At 44.5% G+C, this 23,958-nt stretch overlaps 1 protein-coding gene across 1 annotated transcript in view; it reads left to right on the top strand.

Moving 5' to 3' along the window:
• LOC113405376 (maternal embryonic leucine zipper kinase-like) overlaps window positions 1–15,305 on the top strand; it is a 37,380-nt gene extending 22,075 nt beyond the window's left edge. Inside the window, exons 12-16 of the mRNA XM_026646553.1 lie at window positions 181–409; window positions 4,074–4,170; window positions 4,642–4,810; window positions 13,459–13,562; window positions 14,897–15,305. Of these exons, the coding sequence (XP_026502338.1) occupies window positions 181–409; window positions 4,074–4,170; window positions 4,642–4,810; window positions 13,459–13,562; window positions 14,897–15,074 (777 nt within the window). The 3' untranslated portion in view covers window positions 15,075–15,305. The remainder of the gene's footprint in view (window positions 1–180; window positions 410–4,073; window positions 4,171–4,641; window positions 4,811–13,458; window positions 13,563–14,896) is intronic.
• The last annotated feature ends 8,653 nt before the right edge of the window (window positions 15,306–23,958 follow it).

The raw sequence follows: 23,958 nt of genomic DNA, 5'->3' as shown, positions 1-23,958 counted from the left end.
ACGGACTGAATAAGTAGTGACTTAGATGTGTGGGCCCAGAGGAAGTCTGGAGTACTGGGCTGCATGTGAAGCTATGTTGACCTGACCCTTGTAATATATACTGTGTGTGGTCAGTATACTGGCAATATTTTTAACATTGTCTAGAGTTAATTCACCCTTACTTGATCAAATTTCTTGTAGCATTCAAAGCATCAGACACCATTGGATAGTGTAGAATTTACACCACCTCCATCTCCAGTGGCAAGAAGAGCAGCATCAAAGAAAACTGAAAACAAAGAGAATTCTGACTTGGCATTTACTATCAAGAATGAAGAGCCATTTGTGCTTCCTGCACCGAAGACTCCTCTTAGTAAGAGCCAGAAGGAGAAGAGGATGCAAACCACACCAAATCAAGCACTTCCCTCCACAGGTGTGTCTTACTCTAGACTTCCATTAGCTATGTATGCGGGATGCTTAGGATTTGTATAGCTGAAAATGTTCTACTCTAGCTAAAACTTATACCTACAAGAGTTCCTGGATGGCTTATTCCATCTTGTGATCCTAGACTATACAATACTCACCAGCACACTCTTCTTGCTGTAAGAGGTTAGACCACACTACACAGAGGTAATGCATCTTAGTGCTACTGTTAACTTCCTATGAGCTGCTGTACATCCCTTCTCTTCCTCCTCTTGTCACTGCAGGATTGTGCATACTCTTTGAATGTACTTGGACACTTATAGCAACTAGCTGAAGAGTTTCCACGGTGTATACTCACAACTGACTGGCACATCACAACTTAGATAATAGAAGAGCGTGAAATGCAATCTCCCTTCCCTTCTTTGTTGCCTTGGGATCACTGTTTTTAATGGAGATAGGAGTATTTCCAATAAGTCCTCTGCCTGGGCTTCAAATCACTCCTTTGGGTTACAAAAATACGTCCGTTTCCTTCCTTCCTTCCTTCCCCCCCATTTAGTCTCCCTTTCAGATTCTTATGCACTAGCAAATGTCAGCATGTGAAATCCAAACATTGCAATGAAGACATTTCATACACTAGACTCGTCAACAATTTAAAAGCTCCGTTCTTTCTGGAGTTGTACTCCTAGGGCTTTCTTCAAAGCAATCTTCCCAAAGCTTTCCACCCCAACTAGGCTACAGATCATCCCAATGGGGTAATGGGAGCAAACGACCTAACCAGGGTTAAGATGTAGCTTTATAACTTAACAAGTTATAAGATGGGATTGCCTGTGAGCAGGGAACTGGCCTCTGACCCAGGAGGTCCCTTTCAGTTTCCTATTACATCCATACAAATTATAGATCTTACAGCTGTCCTGCCTTCCTCTTCAACCTACTAGAAACGTTTGCACTATTGCCCGTTGATGCTGTACAAATTGTTTGCAAAGATCAAAAATGAGACTCCCTTTGTAGTAGGTGTAACAAAGTATTTAAAACCAGTGAATGTGCTTCTCCATATTGTGCAAGGGAATACAATTCAGAAACATCTTGTAGCACTCTCTACAGGCTTTCAAGGATTTCTAGTTGGCAAAGGCTCTTGACTCAGTGCTCAAGCAGAACATCCTCGTTTTTAAGAGTAGTTCAGACCTTAATTTTATACTGACTTGACTGTACCCTAAAGGCAAGAGTGATGCATAGTAACTAATCTGTATATGGTTTACTTTTGGCTGCGCTTTCTGTGGAAACATAAGTGGCAGACATAAGGTCTAGGAAAAGAACCAGGGTGATTCTGCTAACCTGAAACCAAAATGTTAAGGCAAAAGTTTTTCTGCAGAAATTGAAAATACTTCTATTTTAGAAAAAGGAAATACTAACACTCCATTATAAAGACTGAAGCTGATGTAGATACTTAAGGCAGTGCATGGCATTGTGCCATATTTATAATGCTTGACCTCAAAAGTTAAAGATGGTTTCCCACGATTCTATGTGTATGTGTAACTAAGTAGCCTTTACCTGATTAAAGTTTTGAGGATTCACTAATGCACCATATACTTATTTTAAATTATTTTGATTATGGCAGGGTTAGGCCTTATCATAGGTTGCCATAAATTCAAATTTGATTTTAAACAGCTGTATTTAAGTATTTATTTATTTTTTTAAATATTTGTTTCATTTTTTCCACCCCGTTCAGAACAAAATCTGAAGAGGTGAGGTGGCCATAATGCAGTTTCTGGATGGAAGCTGTTCAGGCTTTTTCTGGTTAAAGTTTACTGGTACTTTGTGTCTGAGCACATAGTGCCCCATAGCAAGAGCTGGGGGTCCAGCATTTGCCACAGTTACATGGCAATAGTAGCAGAGCACCCACCGAACTGCAGAACTTGGACTCCTGTAGTAGCCCTGTAGGAATCACTCACTTCTGCCCAGTCTGACACTCCAGCTGGGCACAGCAGGGATACTGGTGATCAGGACCATCACAGGGAGGGAAGGGAACTGATCCGCTGTTGGCTCTAGGAAGGGGCTTGCTCTCCTCCCCTTGTCCCCAAACTGAGAGTGGAAAGGAAAGTAAGAATCCACGCAGTCTCTCATCCCTGAAGGAAAATGGGACCTGGGCAGGGTTGTGGCAGTTCCTCTTTCCTGCTAAACCAGACCTGCATTCACCTGCACACAGGATCGAAACTTCTGAAGTAAGGTCTCCTGATTTCTGCTGTGTATCTCACTCCATTTCTGTAGCAAACTGGAACGTGTTTCAAACATTCAAATGGGGTTTATTTAATTGTTTTCTAATTCCCTTATTCATTTACTGGTTAATTTAAAGAACTATTTAAATGCATCTCTGCATTTCCATTTCAGGACCTGTGCTCTGCAGAACTCTATGGGAAGAGTAGACTGAGTGCAACTCTTAAATGACCTAGCAATACTCCTGTTGAAGGAATGGGATATGCAATTCAACCAAAGGGAATCACTGAGTTGAACTGAACTTAAATGTTTCTTGCCCACAAATGCATTGGATTTGGAGCTACATACAGCGTGGCTCTACTTTGAAGAGAGGCGACGTATATTGCTTTAATCAGCAGATCACCCTGTATTTTAGAATCACCCTGTTTTCTTAGAGAAATGTTTGCTCCTGTTGGCTTGGCTGGGCTGCTGTTGCCTAATGAATAGGACTCTTACCAAAATCTTAGGAGGCAACTGTTATGCAACCACTGCCTTCCATGGGGACAAAGTTGGCCTGCATAATTTATCACTGGCAGTAATGTGTGATGGAGGGAAACCTGGCTTCAGCCTTGGTGCCTAGACTGAATTTGCAGAGCTGTCTCTATAGGATTAAAGGCAACACTATAGCTGATATTTAGCTTTATCTATAATGGGGTGGGGATAAGGGAACAGAAGCATTACTTGTATCTTAACAGCTTGGATTTCAAAACCAAATTGAAGTACAACACTGTACTGAAAGCACTTGAATTTGCCCACTCTGGCTGTGAAAAGTATCAAACAGAAAACTTAACTAGACAAATGGCTGTCTTGCCACAAATGCTGATTAGACTCTACCACTAATGTGCCTGGCATAATCTTGAATGATAGAAATGGCAGTCCTAGAATACCAAACCCCATGGAGAAATGCAAAAGCACTCTTGAGGCAGGGGAAGGGACTCTGGGGGACAGTGTACAAACTGGGATCTAAGTAACTGATGTTTGGTCTTGGTGTCTACAAACCGTAATCCTCAGCCTCAGGAGGTGGGTACTTTAAATATCTATGCCCATTTTACAAATGGGGAAATGGAGGAGGTGACTTGCCAAAGGCTATACATTGAGTCACTGGCAGAGTTGGGACCAGAAGCTAGTTTTATCCAACTCTCATCCTATATTCTAACAACTAAACTATACTGCTTGCCCTAAGTCTGAGCAATTCTTAGTACCCTGGAGAAATGCCTCACTCAGTCTGAATCATGAATATAATAGAGTAATGGTGCCTTATGATTCTTATTTAAAAACACATTTATGGTATTCTATATGTTGAGATGTTAAGGCGGGGACTAAGAGTTGGTTTAAAATGACTGCAGCAAGGAATTTTCATGATCAAAAAATCTTTTTCTTTGAAAAAATGTACCCATTTGGATTGGGTTCCTCTTTTTCAACAGAGAGAAGTCAGTGCCCTAAAGACACCCCAATTAAGAAACCCACAAGTCCAGCAAGTACAGGTGAAATGGCTGCAGCAGTCATTAGCCCAGAAAGACGGTAAGTATTTACCTATTGCTGATTTTAGAACTGGACTACCTTAATCCTCCTATAGACTAGGAAGGCTTGTTACAACAGCACCTACTCTTTCATTGTCGTGGTTTAAAAATAAAATCAACTCCTTAAACCCCTTTCCTACACAGTAGAAAATATTAAAGGCAGAAAAGTTTAAAATTACACACTTCAGTAGTCTTGGACGTATTCCTATTTTCCATAATTACAGATTCACCCTTATTCCACTTCCCCAGAGGGCAGCTGTTTTCTATACACAATTCTCTTTAAATCCCAAATGACTATTGAATGGTAATTCTCATAGCATCCTTTTAGTCTCCGTTTAGCTATAATGTATTCACTTGTCTTTCTAAATACAGAGCTGGGGTCTGGTAAGACTTTAGTGATGTATCTGAAATGACTGACTTTCAGCCACTGAGAAAATGGAAGGCCTATTTTTTTAATCTCTTAATGTGGCAGGTGTCGCTCAGTAGACATGGATCTTAATCAAGTTCATGTGGATAGTGGCCAAAAGAAGAAAAGAGCCAAAGTGTTTGGAAGTCTGGAAAGAGGCCTGGATAAAATGATCACAATGCTTACACCAGGCAAAAGGAAAGGATCCACAAGAGATGGCCCAAGGAAATTGAAGGTAAGACTGCTAGGATATCTCCTTTTATTTAAAGGAGATGGATTCTTATTTGGAAAGTCAATGAGGTCTCCACATCACTGTTTCTAACTTCAGTTGTCTGAACTGTGTCCATTCTGCCTCTACAATAAAGTGCAGGTGCCTTTGCAGTATTGCACCAAATTTACAAAAGCCCCACTTATTGCCAGTTGGTTTGGTTGTGGAAATCACTGCAGTCTGCTTCCCTTCCAGCTGATCTATACACATCATATAGGGGATGCAGCTGCAGTCAGACTCCTCCTGATCCTGCTCAAAATTCATTCTTGCCAGCGAAGTGTCATGGTAGCACTGGTGACCAAAACCTCAAGCTGGTATAAATGCAGCATCTTGATGTAAAAGCCTCGATATGAGTGGCCCTATCTGAAAGTAGCTTATGACAGCTCAGTGAAATCTGATCTCTGTCTAAGCTATTTGAATCCTCGAAGGGAGATCTTCACCTTGAGTGGTGATGGAGGGAATTAAGACTAGTCACTGTCATTGTTCAGAATCAAGAGAATTTGGACTTGGACTTACTGAACTGAATGTCCCTAGGCTACAGAAGGGTTTCTAGTGCTTTAGGGCACTATAGAAATCAAATGTCATGGGAAGTGTACATCTTAAATCTTATCCCCAACTAATAATGTATCAAGTTCATTAGGTGTCACTGTTTAGGTATTGCCTATGAGTCCAAATGAGGAGCCTGCCACCAACATACTCAGAGTTGCTTGTCTGTGTTTTTTTTTCAGTCTGCTCAAACTCTTGATATTGGCAGCCTGTCTGGTTCTTACTGGTGTCCAAGCAGGAAACAGAAAGTGAGGTTGGAGACTAGAGAAATGTTAAACTATAAATCTCAAAAATGCTGTTGGGATGCCTCTTGGGCTCTTAAGACCCAGAGGTATTTGGGCATATGCATGCTTAATACTCTTTCAATGAGAGCGTATACAAAAAATGGGTAGTAGGGCTTGCAATATACACTACCATTAAAGCACTAACATAGTAGCCCCTATGTTAAAAGTAAACTAAAGGACACATGGCTGAACTCTACAAAACTAACAATGTCAATAAATTTCAGTGGTGCAGTACTGGACACGAGTGTATGAAACAGTGACTTGTACAAAACATTTAAAGTGTGTTCTTGCTGCTTCAGAAAATTCTGCAGCTTATAATACACCAGAAATTTCATATAAGCAGAGCATGGAGGAAAAACTGTCTTGATTCATAGGTTCTAGGACTTGAAGGGACCTCGAGGTCATAGAATCCAGTCCCTTGCCCTCATGGCAGGACCAAATACTGTCTAGACCATCCCTGATAGACATTTATCTAACCTACTCTTACATATCTCCAGAGATGGAGATTCCACAACCTCCCTAGGCAATTTATTCCAGTATTTAACCACCCTGACAGTTAGGAACTTTTTCCTAATATCCAACCTAAACCTCTCTTGCTGCAGTTTAAGCCCATTGCTTCTTGCTCTAACCTTAGAGGCTAAGGTGAACAAGTTTTCTTCCTCCTCCTTATGACACCCTTTTAGATACCTGAAAACTGCTATCATGTCCCCTCTGTCTTCATAACTCTGGAAGTGGCGAGGCTTTTTCTGAGGCCTAAAACAAATCTAATTAAATAAGTGGTGTATGTCTTAAGCTGGCTAACTACTACTTGAGGCACCTGCTAACTAAAAGCTGGTTATTGTCAAGAAAATGGAACATAAGAACAGCTATACTGGGTCAGACTGAAGGTCTGTCTAGCCCAGTATCCTGTCTTCTGACAGTGGCCAGTGCCAGGTGCTTCAGAGAGAATGAACAAAACGGGCAAAGCAGGTGATCAATCCCCTATCATCCACTTCCAGCATCTGGTAATCCGAGGTTTAGGGACACCCAGAGCATGGGGTTGCATCCCTGACAATCTTGGCTAATGGCCATTGATGGACCTATACTCCATTAACTTAGCTAAGAATCCAGTTATAGGTTTGGCCTTCACAACATCCCCTGGCAGAGAGTTCCACAGGTTGACTGTGCGTTGTGTGAAGAAATACTTCCTTCTGTTAAACCTGATGCCTATTAATTTCATTAGGTGACCCTGGTTCTTGGGTTATGTGAAGGAGTATAACTCTCTCTCTCCAGACCAGTCACTATTTTATAGACTTTGATCATATCCCCTTAGTCATCTCTTTGCCACGCTGAACAGTCCATCTTTTTAATCTCTCCTCATGTGGAAGCTGTTCTATAGCCTTAATCATTTTTTGTTGCCCACCTGCTAACTGTAAAAGCTGGTTATTGTCAAGAAAATGGAGCTCAAGAATTGATGGCACTGGGGTTAATGCAGTGCTATCACCACATTCCAGTCCAGAAAGCTTTTGCCAAATGGCACTGGTAATGCTGGACTTGTCAGAGGCTGACTGACAGTATGTATTGGGCTATGAGCCGACCCATCTGATAGGTGTCCAGACTGCGCTAGGAATACAGAAACTTGGCACGCACTTGCCTGTTAGTGCCCAAGTCTGTTGTGCTCCAAATGCTTCTGCCATTGAGTCAGTTTCTCAGGCCTGTGGTACCTGCAAAACTGATAGTGAACTTTGAATGCTTTGGAGTAGAGCAATGCAAGATACTCAGTTTTTAAAGTTCCTGGAGAAGCTCTGGCAGTGAGCTAGGATTAGATTAGATTTCATCTCTAGGCCTCCCAGTTCAGACTAATTTCCAATTGCTTCTTGGAAATCTAAAGGTACTCTTTGAAGATCTACTTTTAGGACATAAACAAAGCACTTGTACAGCCACCTTATAGTTGGTAGGAATAATACTGCATACAGTGTACCCAGCTTCCATGCCTAACGTGTGGCTATAGGAGTCTTTTGAAAAGGGATATCGTGTATATAGCCACAAGTCCCTTATGTACAGTGGTAAAACATGTAAGCTAAAATGGCTCCAATACTCCAAGGGTGAGTTTCTGTGTTGTGCTGCTTAGAGGCATAGTACACAACTTGCAGCCCAGGGAAAGGGTCCTATGGTGGCTTTAAGCCACTTTTTTTCTTTCCCTTCCCACTCTTGGGTTGCTCTGGGATTGAAGAGTCCTACCCCTGCCATGGTGACTTGGGTCCCAAGTGTTGTCTAAGTTACAGCAGTTTCACAGGGTTGTCCTATGGGCTACAGCACTACTCCAAATCCCTGCAGTGCTTCAAGTTGACAGGCCACCTACACCAGGACTTGCAATGAAGTTTTCTTAGGACAACCTTAGGGCTGTCTTCCATGGTGCCTGTACCAGGGAATCCTCCCTGGCCATATACAGGGTTTTTTGGGCCTCTCTGCCTTTTGATCCAGTGTAAAAGGGTCGGAGCAGGGATGGAGATCTCTCCCTTTGTCCCTGATAACAGGGAGAGTTGATTTTCTTCAACGCTGAAGCTTCTGTCTGTCTTGTAACAATGTCTGACCCTGAGGCACTGTTGAACTAAGCATTCCTTGTTGCTGTTGCTTAGTTTGATGACTTCAAGTAGTGTCCCTATGGATGCTCCACTTCAGGTGCACATGCACATCTCAAGCCCCTGATCAAAATTTTCCATTCAGCCTGCGCATGGGCTCTGCTACCTCATGCCGCATACCAGGGGTACCTAGGGCTGCCTGGGCAAACTGCCTTCACTTCCTTCTCTATCGCCTCGGCCTGAACCAGAGTACTAGCATGTCTGCCTTGAGTGTGCCTCAGTGTTGTGGTGGTGGTGGTTAGTTTGTATTTCTAGTTAGTATTAGTTGTTACTATCTACTTCTATAGTCGTGAGAGGTTGTCTTTCTTTCCATTTCCCCACTTTTTTTCTGGGAAGCTTATTCAGCATGGCTGGGCATGCCTGGCTCACCAGGTTTCAAACAGTGCCTCTTGCTGGGAGGCTATCTCAATCAGCAATGGCCACTTGAAGTGTATCTGTTGCTTAAGAACATAAGAATGGCCATACTGGGTCAGACCAAAGGTCCATCCAGCCCAGTATCCTGTCTACCGACAGTGGCCAATGCCAGGTGCCCCAGAGGGAGTGAACCTAACAGGTAATGATCAAGTGATCTCTTTCCTGCCGACCATCTCCACCCTCTGGCAAACAGAGGCTAGGGACACCATTCCTTGCCCATCCTGGCTAATAGCCATTAATGGACTTAACCTCCATGAATTTATCTAGTTCTCTTTTAAACCCTGGTATAGTCCTAGCTTTCATAACCTCCTCAGGCAAGGAGTTCCACAGGTTGACTGTGCGCTGTGTGAAGAAGAACTTCATTTTATTTGTTTTAAACCTGCTGCCCATTAATTTCATTTGGTGGCCCCTAGTTCTTGTATTATGAGAACAAGTAAACAACTTTTCCTTATTAACTTTCTCCTTTTTCTGTTCACTTGCAAGAATCTCAAATCTTGCAGAAATGTAAGTGGTGTGGTGTTTTTTTGCCTGGCTCTCAAATCTAGAGCCTGAAAGAATCAGGAAACCAAACTGAACTTGATCAAGCACTTCCATCAACCCACTTCAGAGTCAAGTCAGGAGACCCCCTGTACATCCGTCTCCAGACAAATCCAATGCCCCTTTGACTTCTGCTAAGGTCTCCCCTAAGAAGGGGAAGATCTCTGGCTCCAAAGAGGAGCTCAGTCTTGGGAGCTGACTCCTTGTGGTGGAAGAGATCCTGATCTCTCACTAAGTCTACTGTGTCAGAGACATTGACATCGCCACACTATACCATGCAGGCAAGACTCTTCCTCTGGTACCAGCGGAGCAGGGAGATCCTGGAGTAATTCAGAGAAGCATGGATCCAGCAGGTACCTGGTATAGTCTAAAGGATTAGGAAGGTCCAGGATGTGCACTTCTTCTCTAGATCAGCACCATCTGCATCAGTCTTACCGGTAGTGCCTTTCCACTCAGCTCTGTTGGTACTGACAAAAGTGAAGCACCAGACCTTTGCCGCTGGTGCCTGCATGCTCCAGACCAATGGTACCATCCACTTCAACTGCTGTCAGTACCAATGGTACCTCAGGAATTGTCAGTGTTTGAACCAGAGTTCCCACTGCTTATGGGTGCTAGACGACTCTGTACAGAGACCAGGGTCTCTGGATTACCATGGCTTCCCAGTGCCATAGGCTTCCCTCTGACCTTTTTTTTATTTTTTTTATTTTTATTTTTATTTTTTTTGCAGGAGGCCATAAAGGAGGCTGAAGGAAACCATTAAATCAGTCTCCTAGTCAGTGCAAGATTCCCCTCTCCATCATTATAGACACCCATACTTTTGACAGGGATTCTCATCCACATCAGGGATGGTGGGATCGGTCCTGGGTACCACCCCCTCTCCTGTATGGGCCTCCCCAGTGTCCATACTGGGATCTTTGGATGGTGTAGCAGTTTGCTGGACACCTGCTCCATTGCACTGGGAGACTAGGGTGACAGTCACCTCAACCAAACCCCCAACACAAGGAGACCTTTGAAGAACAGAAGGGTAGGGCAGGCAAACAAAGGCACTTCTCAAACCCCTATTTTGCCTTCATCTCCAGACAATGCAGTTATGCCTCCACTATCAATGGCCAATAATTGATCAGTTCCAGGACCTTGTCAAGAGGGTGGCTGACTAACTTCCTCAAGAGGCATCTAGAGGGTGACTCACAACACAAGCTCCTGGCTGTTGCTGACTGCAGCACATCTATCTGGGTTGCATTACCCATTAATGAAGTATTTTTGGATCTAGCAAAGACTGAGGCAAACTCCTGCAACCATCCCACTAACTAATAAGTGGCCTGATAAGAAATGTGTTCCCTGAAGGGACTCAGAACTTGTTTCCCACCCTCACCTAATTCCCTGGTGGTGGATGCTGTAAGCAAACAGGGTAAACAGTATTACTCAGAGCCTATCCTTTATCATAAGGACCAGAAGAGGTTACCCCTTTTTGGATGAAAAGCATACTCATTTGTGAACTTCCAATTTCAGATCACAAACTATCACTTGGCCATGATCACCTATGACTTCATGAATTACAACAAATTTTGCAACCTCTACTGAGCACTGTCCACAGGAGCCTAGAGAACACTTCCAAGCCATCATTAAGGAGGGTCAGAAGAGCCAGAATCCCTCTAAGCATTCTTGGATGCTGCCGCAAGGTCCATCACCACAGCTATTGTCATGCGCAGGGCACCATGGCTCCAGTTGTCCTGGTTCCCTAGAGAGGTTCAGAATACTGCTGAGGACCTCCTATTTGATGCCCAGAAGCTCCTTCTGGGGGACTAGGGATGAGTCCCCGCACATGCTGAAGGACTCCAGGACCACACTGAGGTCTGGGGGGGTGTTATACCCCTACAAACAAAAGATTTAACACATCTCAAACTGCCCAGAGATTGCACCTGGGTCATTTCTCTGGCTTTCACAGAACCACCAAACCTGCTAGAAAGACAAATTCCACAGCAAAAGAGCTACTCAACCTCTTTCAGCAAGTACCCAGTCATCATTGAAACAACTTTGATGGGTTGGCCAAGGGCTTGAATCCTCCCCTCAGTTTGCAAGCTACAGCCTTTTGCCCACCTTCCCCATTTCCAATAGACCTGGTATCATATTGCAGACAAGGGGGTCATGGAGTTTAACATCAGGCTACACAATCCTCTGCATGATCTCCCCTTCCTCATCCCTCTTCAAGGCCCCTCTCATGAGACTGTACTGAGTCAAGACGTTCACTCTCCTTTTTATTTACGAGCAATAGAACTGGCCCCATCCCTCACAGGGGTAAAAGGTTTTACCCAAAGTATTTATTTCTTCTCATGCCAAAGGAGGACAGAGGGTAGAGACCATAAATTGGATCTACTATGACTGATCAAAGATTGAAGTCTCAAATTCAGGATGGTGACTCTGGCAGCTATCATCCCTTCTCTAAAGGCAGGCGCTTGGCTGTCAGCCCTTGACCTACAGTGTGCCTGTTTCTCCTGTATTGCTATATGGATACCTACATATCACCATGGGCCTGAACCATTTTACATTCCGAGTACTTCTCTTTGGACCCAAGGGTGCTTTCAAAGGCTCTAGAGGGAGTAGTTGCTTACCTTTGGCAAGAAACCATTCTAGTTTTTCCTGTATCTAGACAACTGGCTATTCGAGGGCTGAACTTACAAAGCAGTATTCACTTCCATCCAGACACCTTTCTCTTCCAGGAATTGGGTCTCCAGCTAAACATGAAGAATTCAGTATTGGCCCCTATAGAGAGAATACAATTCATAAGGGTATATTTGGATTTGTTGGTAGCCAGGGCCTGCTTTCCTACAGACAGATTCATAACTATTGTCAAATCTGGTTAGGGCAATTAAGGAAGCCCCGTACTAGAGTAAGGAACTGTTAGCAGCTCCTGAGTCGTCATGGCAGCTTGCACCTTTGTGACAGACGATGCCTCCACTGCTTTCAGGGGTGGTTCAGAAGAATCTATTCCTCAACCAGACACAACTTGGACAACGAGGTCACTTTCCCCTGCAGGTGAAGAACGCCCTAGACTGGTGCGGGGGAATCAATGAAACGTTTGGTCTGCCCAGCTCCAACAATATCTGACAACACACATCACTGAGCACAACGAAGATAAGGAGCACAACTCTCTGTATCCTCACAACTTGGGGCATATGGTCACCTTTGGGTGCTCCACTACCTGTCCTCCCTCCCTCCTGCTTCAGACAGGTGCTGGTTGGCTGTTCAGAGAGAACTGAGGGCGGTTCGCCCATGCAGCCCTATATACCCTTGGGGTGCAACACGTGGTTGTATAGAGCAGTGGTTTTCAAACTGTGGGTTGCGACCCAGCACTGCGTTGCGACAGCTCTGGTCAGCACCGCCGACCGGGCCGTTTAAAAGTCCCATCGGCAGTGCTGCCCGGCTAGGCAGGCTAGTTCCTACCTGTTCTGACACCAAGCTGTGGCCCGGAAGTGGCCAACAGCAGGTCTGGCTCCTAGGTGGGGAGGCCATGGGGCTCCACGTGCTGCCCCCACCCCGAGCACTGGCTCTGCACTCCCATTAGCTGGGAATTGGTCAATGGGAGCTGGGGGGTGGGGGCAGGCAGTGCCTGCAGGTGAGAGCCTTGCGGAGCTGCTAGCGCACCTCTGCCTAGGAGCTGCGCCTGCTGTTGGCCACTCTCCGGGCGCAGCGCAGTCCGTGGTGCCAGGACAGGCAGGAAGCCTGCCTTAGCACCCCCTCCTCACCGCTGACCAGGAGCTGCCCAAGGTAAGCCCATGTCCCAATCCTAAGCCCTGAGTCCTCAAACCCAGAGCCCCTTCCTGCACCCCAAACCCTCATCCCAACCCACAGCCCTCACTCCCACACCCCAACCCTCTGCCTCAGCCCTAAGCCTCTCCCACACCCCTCATCCCCCAGCTCCGTTGGGTCCGGCATCAACAGTTTTCTTCAACTGGGTCGCTAGAAATTTTTTTTTTTTAAACCCACTGGTATAGAGCATATGCACAGGCCAAATGTATGCTGCTAACAGGAAAACCTCCTCCGATCAAGGGCTTGTGGCACATGGTGTGTCCTTAGGCAGACACCCCTCGAACCACAGTTACTGTGTAAGGTGAGTAACCTCTTAAGACATCCATTGCCCTAGAATCTCTGGTGTTTGGTGTAAATAGTAAAAACAAGTTTGTCTTTCTGATTGAGCTTATTATGCTTTTTTCAGGCTCATTACAATGTGACCACAACTAAACTACTGAATCCAGACCAGCTATTGAATGAACTAATTACCATCCTCCCAAAGAAACATGTTGACTATGTACAGAAGGGGTAAGTCAAGTGTCAGGCAAAACTCATTCCAGCTTGTCTTTGCCCAAGTTGCTAGTTCTCTAGTTTTGCTAAAACAAAGCATTCAACTTTCTTTCTCTCTCTCAACCCCCTCACATTGCCTCTTGTTAAATATTGTACCTCCTATTAGACCACATGAGACACATCCATGTGGTAAATATTGCCTATCTGGTGCAAAACGAATGCATCCTAAAGTTCCTTAACTCTCACATACGAATGTTAATAGTCAGTCTCCTGTGCTGATCTGTCATACATGTTGTAGCAACTTATTTAAAGGAGCTGAGCAAACTGAGCTAATCCTATCTTTTGTGATTTCATTGACAGCAAAGACTCATTCTGATGCTGTCCTGTCTGCCAAGATAAGGCAGTTTAGTGCTATCATGATGGAGATCACTGTGACCTTCATATAATACCACTTAAAATACTATAATTCCTTGCTGACACAATGTGAGCCTTACTACCTGTCCGTACGGTGCCAGCCGTTGAATAGATGTGTTTAACTTGCAGGATCTGGTGGTTAGGGAGTGCAATCTGGGCTCTATTCCTGGTTCTGCTGCTAACTGACACTCGTCAAAAGATTGAATGTGTCTATACCGAAATTTCCTAGTGTGTAAATGGGGACCATAACTCGGGTCGATGCTTGGCTTTTTTTATAAAATGCTCTTCCCTTCTTGAAGGGAAGGCATTTTAAAAAGATCAGCCTCCTCGTACAAGTGTCCAACTTCATGTTCCAGGAAGATGCATTTAGCTGCATTAAAGTGACAAACTTCTGTGACCTGGTGATTCAAAGATCAGAGCCTGGTCTTTCACTCCTCCAGCTGGCAAGAGGTGATCTGTAGTTGGCCCTGTGCAGTGCTGCATCTGCAGAGAGCAGGATGGCTCAATTTCTCTTCATCTGGAAGATGGCTGCAGTCTGAGCCTGATGCAGGAGACTAGGGGCAGCCTCACAAGAGAGATGTTGCTGTCATATCTGCAGAAGATAGTCTGACTAGAGAAAAATATAAAATCATCCCCATGCTTTCTATTCTTTGCCATAGACCTCAATTCCCAGGAGAGGCAGGCAGCAGTTCTTGGGGCTATGGAGACCTTGTGCTCCGTATTAGCATTTGCAGACAAGGTATCCTTTTACAAAAGGGAACTAGTTTTCATTTCACCTAACCTTGTTTGAGCTGTTTGCTCACACTGCTGAATCTCAATGTGATACTTTGTGTGGGAAGTATTAATTGTACCCGCTTAAGCTTTCATGTTGCCAACCTCCTGATGGGTATTAAAACAACTCAATGACTATTCTATTTCTTCTTGCCTTGTCTATGCAGCTACACCCTGAAATGTCAAACACAGTCAGATTTTGGCAAAGTGACGATGCAATTTGAGCTAGAAGTGTGCCAGCTTAGTAAACCTGAAGTAGTGGGTATCAGGAGGCAACGGCTTAAAGGCGATGCGTGGGTCTACAAGAGACTAGTGGAAGATATCCTATCTAGCTGCAAGATGTAACTAATAGAGGATTCATATCCTAAATAAGGGTGGTTTTACATTGCTTCACACTAATTTTTTTATCTTCTAAAAATTGTTCAAAGAACGGATCTGTTTTTAAATACACTAATTTGTGAATAAATGTGACAAACTTATCTGTCCTTTTGTCTTTTAATCATGTACCTTTTGTATATCAACTGCTGTCTCTAGATGTCCCTGTCTCATATGGGTGTGAACTTTCAACTATTTGTATTCTGCAAGTGTAATTTCTTTCTGAAATAAACATTTTATGAATATAGTAAACTGGGCTCCTCTCTTGGGTATAAAATTAAGGTCCAAATAAGAGTTGTTAATTTTCTAATACCAAAAATAATCTTTACAATGTCTTATCAGTTAAAGTACATGTGGGGCAGAAAACACATAATTCATTTACATAATTCTTTTCCTGTCTAAGTAGGATTTATTGAGATCGTTAACTAAGTCACAGCTGTGGTTACTAGTTAAACTATATGCTCAATATGTTGAACAAAATAGGATTGACATCAATAAATATGTTAAGCCAACAATGCTAGGATTTAAACTATAAACCCATATAAAATTTTATATCGTATGGTAATTCATTACTAAGCCTTAGTGAAGGCTAACAATTGTGTGCATGCTTTCTGATCCTGGAGTGATAGCACTTCGAAGCTTAGAGCTATGTCGGGGATTCCAGTAACTTCTCCATCCAAACCATTCTAGAGGTATTCCATCCCGGTGGGTGCAGAGGCAGTAACTGTAAGCAATTCAAACGGGCAGTGAGGACATTGCTGGAGTCTTGGTCTATGGATGCTATTACTATTGTTGCTGGATTGATCTCTAAAACTTCAAACATGCACAGCTGGTTCAGCAAATCCCCAGGAGACTAAAGTTTTGGTAGCTGTTATGGCTCAATCGTTACGAGATGGCAGAGTTGTGCTGTTACAGACAAGGTGGGTGAGGCAATACCTTTTATTGGACCAACTTCTGGTGGTGAGACAAGCTTTTGAGCTTACCCAGAGCTCTTCCGGCAGATGTTGCCTTTACAGTGTGTTGCATTAATCCTTGCTAAAGGGTGAACCGAATCTGTGTTACCCATCCCTGTAAAATACCACACAGAATCCTGGTGATACAAGTAGACACTAATTTAAATCCAAAGAGCAGTGGTAAGGAAGATTATATTTCTGCAAATGTACACCGAGCAGTGCAAAGAACTCTGCTAAAATGTCTTGTAAAATACAGAAAAGTGACAGTAATGAAGCATTTTCAGTAACTCTTCCTGGGCTATGACGAAAGCCACCACTCTGCAGAGCCCTGCATATCTTACACAGTTGCAGCCTGACCTTGAGCCAATCAGACCGGGGAGAGGGAGAATATTACAACATAAGAGCTACTAGGTGTTCCTGGTGGATGCAAGACCAAGATATGGTTTCTACAGAGCTGTGTCAAAAATTTAGAACACTCCTACAGACAAGATTTTTTTTTTTTTCTATGACATCTCCCCAAACTGGGTCGTGTCCCCCTGGGGGCTGCAGAGGAACATTGAGGGGGTTGCTGCTGGGGCCTAGGCCAGCTTCATGCCCAGGGCCATGGCTCTGTACCCACCCCAGCCTTGGCCCCCTTATCCCTCTCCATAACCCCCCCCTTTCCTGGAGCCACAGTCCTGCTCCCAGTCCCAGGGAGTAGGGGTGCAGACATGTAAGGGGGGATGAGGTAAAAAGTTTGAGGACCACTGTTCTGACATGCTGGTAATAGCTGGCTTGCCTTCCCTCTGAGCACTGAATGCTGCTGCCTGAGTCACTGAGCAGACTTTTGTTGATGCAGAAGTGTTCGGATATAGACTCTTCATTCCTGTTCCAACTATCCCAATGATGCATTCTCTTCAGGCTACGCTACACATTCAAACCGTCTGAAGATCAGAGGGAAGAATGCCTTGATATGTGCTAAAGCAAAGCAGCATAGATGGTTCTGTTAGAAACCCTACCTCAATGTTGTAAACTACAGTTTACTTGTATGAATATTTGCATATGAAGAGCACAGGCGTAGTCTTCCCAAATCCCATAACTCTTGAACAAAAATTTAATATTTCAATCTAAATATTGCACACTAACAAGGCTTGTCTAATAGTCTTCATAAGTGCCTAAGAGCTGCATGGATGATTTAGAATAATGTAGAACTTCCACCATCTCCTACATTTGAGTGTCAGATTCCTCCTTCTCAATCCACATTCTACTAGGTAACATTATGAACACTGCAACTGGTCTTTAGAGCATGACAATCACTCTAGGTACATTTGCTGGTCATGTATCACGGTAGCATCCAAAAGCCCATTCTAGGAGCTGCACATGCATACATGGTCCTTACACTTTTTAACTTAGGTTAAGATCAAGGCAATAGATGGGCAATGAATCTAAAGTCAATTTGTCCAAGATCAAGTCAGTTTTTCTAGATGAGCACTTTGCTAATTCTCCCTCAAGCTAGCTACTTGGTTTACTTCATGTTGGTATCAGAACATGTGAGTCTTCAGTGACTTGAAGGTCAGGGTAGTGGCTTTGAAACATGACCATATGACACTGGGCACATGTACAGATCTAGCTGAGGTTGATTGTGACAACACAGCACTATCATGAGGACTTTAAATGAAAATAATTGGACAAAATTCAAACCAGGGTCCTTGGACATGAACTAGCTTCCTCATGCACAGACTTAACAAAGGAGAAAACAACCACATTGGCATGGAGACTGCCAGCTTTTGGGGCATAAGTTAGTGGTCAGAAAACTATTCCGAGAGAGTAATCAACGGTTCACAGTCAAGCTGGAAGCCCATATCAAGTGGAGCCTGAAGGGATCTGATCTGCTTTTGTTCAATACCTTCATCAATGATTTAGGTAATGGCATAGAGAGTACATTTATAAAGTTTGCAGACAATACCAAGCTGGGAGGGGTTGCAAGTGCTTTGGAAGGTAGGATTAAAATTCACAATGATCTGGAGAAATGGTCTAAAGTAAATAGGATGAAATTCAATAAGAATAACTGCAGAGTACTCCACTTAGGAAGGAACAATCATGTGCCCACATACATAATGGGGAATGATTGCCTAGGAAGGAGTACTGCGGAAAGGGAGCTGAGGGTCATAGTGGATCATAAGCTAAATATGAGTCAACAGTGTTGCAAAAAAACCCCATCATTCTGGGATGTATTAGCAGGAATGTTGTAAGCAAGACCCGAGAAGTAATTCTTCCGCTGTACTCCGTGCTGATTAGGCCTCAACTGGAATTTTGTGTCCAGTTCCTGGGTCCTTCAGGAAGTATGTGGAGAAATTGGAGAAAGTCCAGAGAAGAGCAACAAAAATGATTAAAGGTCTAGAAAGCATGACCTATGAGGGAAGTTTGAAAAAATTGGATTTGTTTAGTCTAGAGAAAGAGAAGACACAGAGAGGACATAAGTTTTCAAGTACATAAAAGGTTATTACAAAGAGGTGGGAGAAAAATTGCTCTCCTTAACCTCTAATGGTAGAACAAGAAGCAATGGGCTTAAATTGAAGCAAGGGTGGTTTAAGTTGCACATTAGGAAAAAATTCCTAATTCTGAGGGCGGTTAAGCACTGGACTAAATTGCCCAGAGATGTTGTGGAATCTCCATCATTGGAGGTTTTTAAGAGCAGGTTGGACAAACACCTGTCAGGGATGGTCTAGATAATACTTCGTCCTGCCTTGAGTGCAGGGGACTGGACCAGATGACCTCTCAAGGTCCCTTCCAGTCCTACAAGTCTATGTTGCCACTGCTGTTTGTGCAGAAGCTGGTATGTTATGAGTGCTCCTGGCAACAAACACCTGTTGGCCTTAGAAGTAGGAGTGCGACCAACTTGCAGAATGGCAGAGAGAAACTTATGTGACTGTAGCTCAGACTGCGCCTGTATGTGGCTTTTCCTACTTTGGAGTCCCATTGCACATGTATGCTCAGTGGGCTCCAGAGTACAAATCTGTATACTTGGGCTGCACTTGTCTTGTAATGAACTACCAAGTGTACAAACCATTACTCTGTGATGAACAGAATTGCATGGTCATTACTGTGCAAAACAAAGACCGCTTTGTTTCCCTTGAAAGCACATGGTTGCAGTGCAGCCATGAACGTACTGCTTCCTGTCCAGTGGCCATACAGAGAGGTAGGCTATTTTAGGCATCTCTATTTTAAAGTGCAAAACAGCAGTGGCTTTGCCATCACAACACTCTAGTTCCTCTTGAGCAAATGCCATACTTGTTCATTTTAATTTCAGAAATAAGTATTCTCTAACCCATGTCATTCTATGTGATGTGTTTAGAAGCACATCCTCCATTGCAGCTGGCATCATCTTAAGAATGACAAGAGTGGGGTGTTATGAAAGCAGACAGTAAGTAAGATGTTTTGTTCCTCCTTTTTAAGCTAAAAACAGTTGGGAGATAATTGATTCAAGTTGTCTTACATCCTCTGACGTGTGAAACAAGGTTCCTCTTTACAGGGTCCAGTACTGATTTTTTTGGCCTGATATTCTTTTCTCTGAACAAATGACACATCAAGTTGAGAATCGGGGATGGGCAAAAAAGCAAGGTTCCTTTCATTGCTTATGCAAAGCAGAGGAAGGATTGAATATGCCACCCATCCCATCTTATATTTGGAGAGCTGCAGCTCTAGGACAGCTGAATGCAACTGGCAGACATGGCAAATAGGAACAGATTTTTTTTTTTAAAAAGCGGAAGGCTACGCGAATAGCAGAACCCAAGCACTGTTTGAATGTTTAAGTGTTGTGCACTGGTACAAGTGGCTTAGAGGATCCAGATTTGTATCCATGCAAAATTCTTGATGAGATGTGTTTTGACTGGCTGTAAAACTGGGCCAGCTCCTCTTGCCTGGTAGCTTCACAGTGTGCTCAAGAATCTCAGCTTAAACAAAACCATCTCTAGCCATTGTGGTTGCTGAGACTAATTTCAGACTGTACCAGCTGTAACATGGGGCAGCAATCGCTTGAGTCAGCCCCTAGCTCACTGCTGATCCTAGCAGGCACATTTGGCCTTAGGGCTGGACATCAATAAATCTAGTACTAGGATCTCATTTTGGTACGAGTGGGTAGAGCTGTGGTTGTAAGATCACTTCACGCTGGGGCATGGGGCTGGCCGTGGGAAAAGCCCATCTGGCCCCCCCTCCTTTACTTCAGCCTAGCAGAAGTGTGGCAACAGCCCCCTCCCAATTCAGAGCCCAGCTGGACTGGGATCAGTATCCAAACCCTGGTTTCCTGGCAGCAGTGAGGAAAGAGTGGCAGGAATATGTCTGAAACAATAGCTAGGCCAAGCTGCCTTTCTATTGAAAATCTGGGTCAAGATTTGCACTGTAAATAACAGTCGCTTTGCTGATCGCCAGGCGCTACAGCGTGGAATCTGTAACTAACTGCATGTAGCATGGGCTACTCCTGCCCTATCAAACTTGAGTGCCCCTAGCTGCTAAAAAGCCCCAACAAACAATACAGAAGGCACACAAGAAACCATGCAGCTGCAGGCGTGCATCATGCATTTTGGTGGCAGGGGTCTAGATGAAGTTGAGCTCTTAAGCTCAGAGGTGACCCTGTCTCATGTTTTGAGCATGCTCAGAACTGCCTGTAGTTGCATTAACCTCTCAGAACCACTATGCTAACTGCTTCTTGCAAGCATAGAGGAATAATAGGGATCGATGTTGCATGCGGGTGTCCACTGAGGGGCAACAGCCTGGGATCCCAGCTGCTGTAGGGTACCCCAAGCCATATGATGTTGTGCAGAGGGGAGGTGAACACCATCATAGCACGTCAGCCTTTCTTACTGTTGCTGTGAAAGGTCATGTTTAATGAAGGGTCAGTTATAGGCTTCCCTGTCTTTGCATAGCCATGCCCATCCAGTGGTGTGAATACCGCATCTCAGATGGGCTGTCGTGTAATTACGACCCTCTGGTGTAAAGGAGCAGCACATGATAGCTCTGCGTGAAGTGAGATGTACTGATGACGTTGGAGTGTGGTTCAAATCCTCACCCCATTCGGTGTCCACTGTGCCAAGCCTCGTGGCTGACATGTGGATCCCAGTGCTACCAGGGGTCCCTGGGGTGCAACCTGGACTGTAAGACCGCTGAGCCCTCCAAACCCACCAACCCGGGGGGAGGGATAGCTCAGTGGTTTGAGCATTGGCCTGCTAAACCCAGGGTTGTGAGTTCAATCCTTGAGGGGTCCCTGGGGTAAAAATCTGTCTGGGGATTGGTCCTGCTTTGAGCAGGGGGTTTGACTAGATGACCTCCTGAGGTCCCATCCAACCCTGATATTCTATGATTCTATAACCTAGGCTGCCTCTCACACTGTGATGCTGATGTCAAGCTACAAGCCAGTGACCGGTACTGCACTTACACAGCCATCCACAAGCAGGGACACACCCAACTGAGTTACATGAATGGTCTCCCAGCAACTCATGAACCATCAATAGGGAGGCTCCAGCCAATTGCCCCCAGATCCCCAATCTGGCACCTCAGAACTGGCCACTGTAAGCTCCTTACCTAGTTCACCACTTCGTCAAAGAAAAGTGGACGTGCACCAGCCTTTGTAACCTGAGCTGAGATTTCCCCATGCACTTGACACTGTTTTAGGTAAAATATAGAACAGGTTTATTAACTACAGAAAGATAGATTTTAAGTGATTATAAGTAGCTGGCATAGAGATCAAAGTTGGTTACCTAAGAAACAAAAATAAATCTGTAGCCTAAATTCTAACTTAAACAGACTCAGCAAGACTATGCTAGCAGTGTCTCACCCTAACAGATGGTACAAGCGTGGGAACCAAACGTCCCCCGTTCTAAGTCTTTTTCTTCTAGATCTTCTTCCAGGTGTTGAGATGTGGGGGCCAAGGGATGATGTCACTCTCCCTCTTTTATACCTTCTTCCAGCAGCTAGAAAGATCCTTGCTGTGACGTGGGGGTCTGGCAGTCCTCATTGGTCAAGCAGGTTCCATTGCACATGTGCCTTCTCTAAGAAGTCTCTGGATATGATTGATCTCTATAAATATATCAGAGGGATAAATACCAGGGAGGGAAAGGAATGATTTAAGCTCAGTACCAGTGTGGACACAAGAACAAATGGATATAAACTGGCCATCAGGAAGTTTAGATTTGAAATTAGACAAAGGTTTCTAACCATCAGAGGAGTGAAGTTCTGGAACAGCCTTCCAAGGGGAGTAGTGGAGGTAAAAGACATATCTGGCTTCAAGACAAAGCTTGATAAGTTTATGGAGGGGATGGTATGATGGGATAGCCTAATTTTGGCAAATAATTGATCTTTGACTATTAGCGGTAAATATGCCCAATGGCCTGTGATGGGATGTTAGATGGGGTGGGATCTGAGTTACTATAGAGAATTCTTTCCTGGGTGTCTGGCTGGTGAGTCTTGCCCACATGCTCAGGGTTTAACTGATCGCCATATTTGGGGTCGGGAAGGAATTTTCCTCCAGGGCAGATTGGCAGAGGCCCTGGGGGTTTTTCGCCTTCCTCTGCAGCGTGGGGCACGGGTCACTTGCTGGAGGATTCTCTGCACCTTGAATTCTTTAAACCATGATTTGAGGACTTCAATGGCTCAGACACAGGTTTGTTACAGGAGTGGGTGGGTGAGATTCTGTGGCCTGCGTTGTGCAGGAGGTCGGACTAGACGATCATAATGGTCCCTTCTGACCTTAAAGTCTATAGTGAATTCTTTTCTTGATGGGCCATCATCACTATCTGGCCTACCTTTGTTGCAACTGAAAGGCCGGCTGTGGGCGTTTCCCAACCTCACAACATAATTCAGTAGCACATAGAGCAATAACTGCACGTCCAGTGACAGCACATACAATCCAACAGGATATTCATGTTTAACAGATCAATCATTTTAAAACGATACCTCACAAGGCCTGCAATGTATAAAAGAATCCTATCACAATGGTGAATATGGGGTTCCAGGATGCTCCTTTGAGGTACAGAGTGTCACACATAACAAGCGCAGGGCAACTCGGAATCTGGTTCAAAATTCCCTGTGTTTAGATACATTGGCAGCTTCTGAGGCCACTGATGATGGTTTTGTTGACGGAGGATCCTGGTGGTTGACTCTTTCCTTTGGAGAGGACTAGGGCTAATTTTGGGTAACTGCTCTTCTATCCAGGTGTTTGTGCAGGTTACTGTCCTTTGTATGTTAGAGTGTGTTAAATACACAGATGAATAAAGATTCATAGACTCTAAGGCCAGAAGGGACCACTGTGACCATCTAGTCTGACCTCCTGTATAACAGAGGCCATGGGATGGGACTACCTCAGAATAATGTCTGTTTGATACAGCATATTTAAAAAAACAAAACAAAAAAAACCACCCCACACCACAACTATATCCAAAACTATTTGCCAGGCTAATGTGTTGACCTATATGTGATGCGATGGGGTGTTCACCCCACACCAGCCTAAGAAGGGGTTAAGGAGGCTGAGAAGGGGCCAGTTAATCAGCTAGGCCATAGATGAGTGGAATTAGGTGGGCTAAATCATCATTCAGGGGATTATGGTGCCCAGCTGAGAAGGAACAGGCAGGGCTAGGATAGCTGGCAACAGAAGGGGGCCCTGGGGAAGTAGTCTGTAGTCACTCCCTGGAAGTAGGTTTCTTTGAGGCTACAGTGCCAGGTAGCCTGCAGTTACTCTGGGGGAAGGAAGGAGTTTGGGCTGGTAAACCCAGAGCCAGAAGGTAGAGCTGAGAAGTAAGAAGATGTAGGAAGGAGTCCAGGGGAAGAGCAACATGGTCTGGGAGTGAGCAGGCCACCGTAGCTAGAGATAGGGTCCTTCGCAGAGGGCAGGCCTGGGTTCCACTACCAGCCACAGGGAAGTGCATGAGAAG

This window comes from Terrapene carolina, unplaced genomic scaffold (genome assembly GCF_002925995.2).
Source record: "Terrapene carolina triunguis isolate 2854851 unplaced genomic scaffold, T_m_triunguis-2.0 Scaffold35098, whole genome shotgun sequence".
NCBI lineage: Eukaryota > Metazoa > Chordata > Testudines > Emydidae > Terrapene > Terrapene triunguis.
Note: the sequence above shows the minus strand (reverse complement) of the source record. Positions and strands in the feature narration are given on the sequence as shown.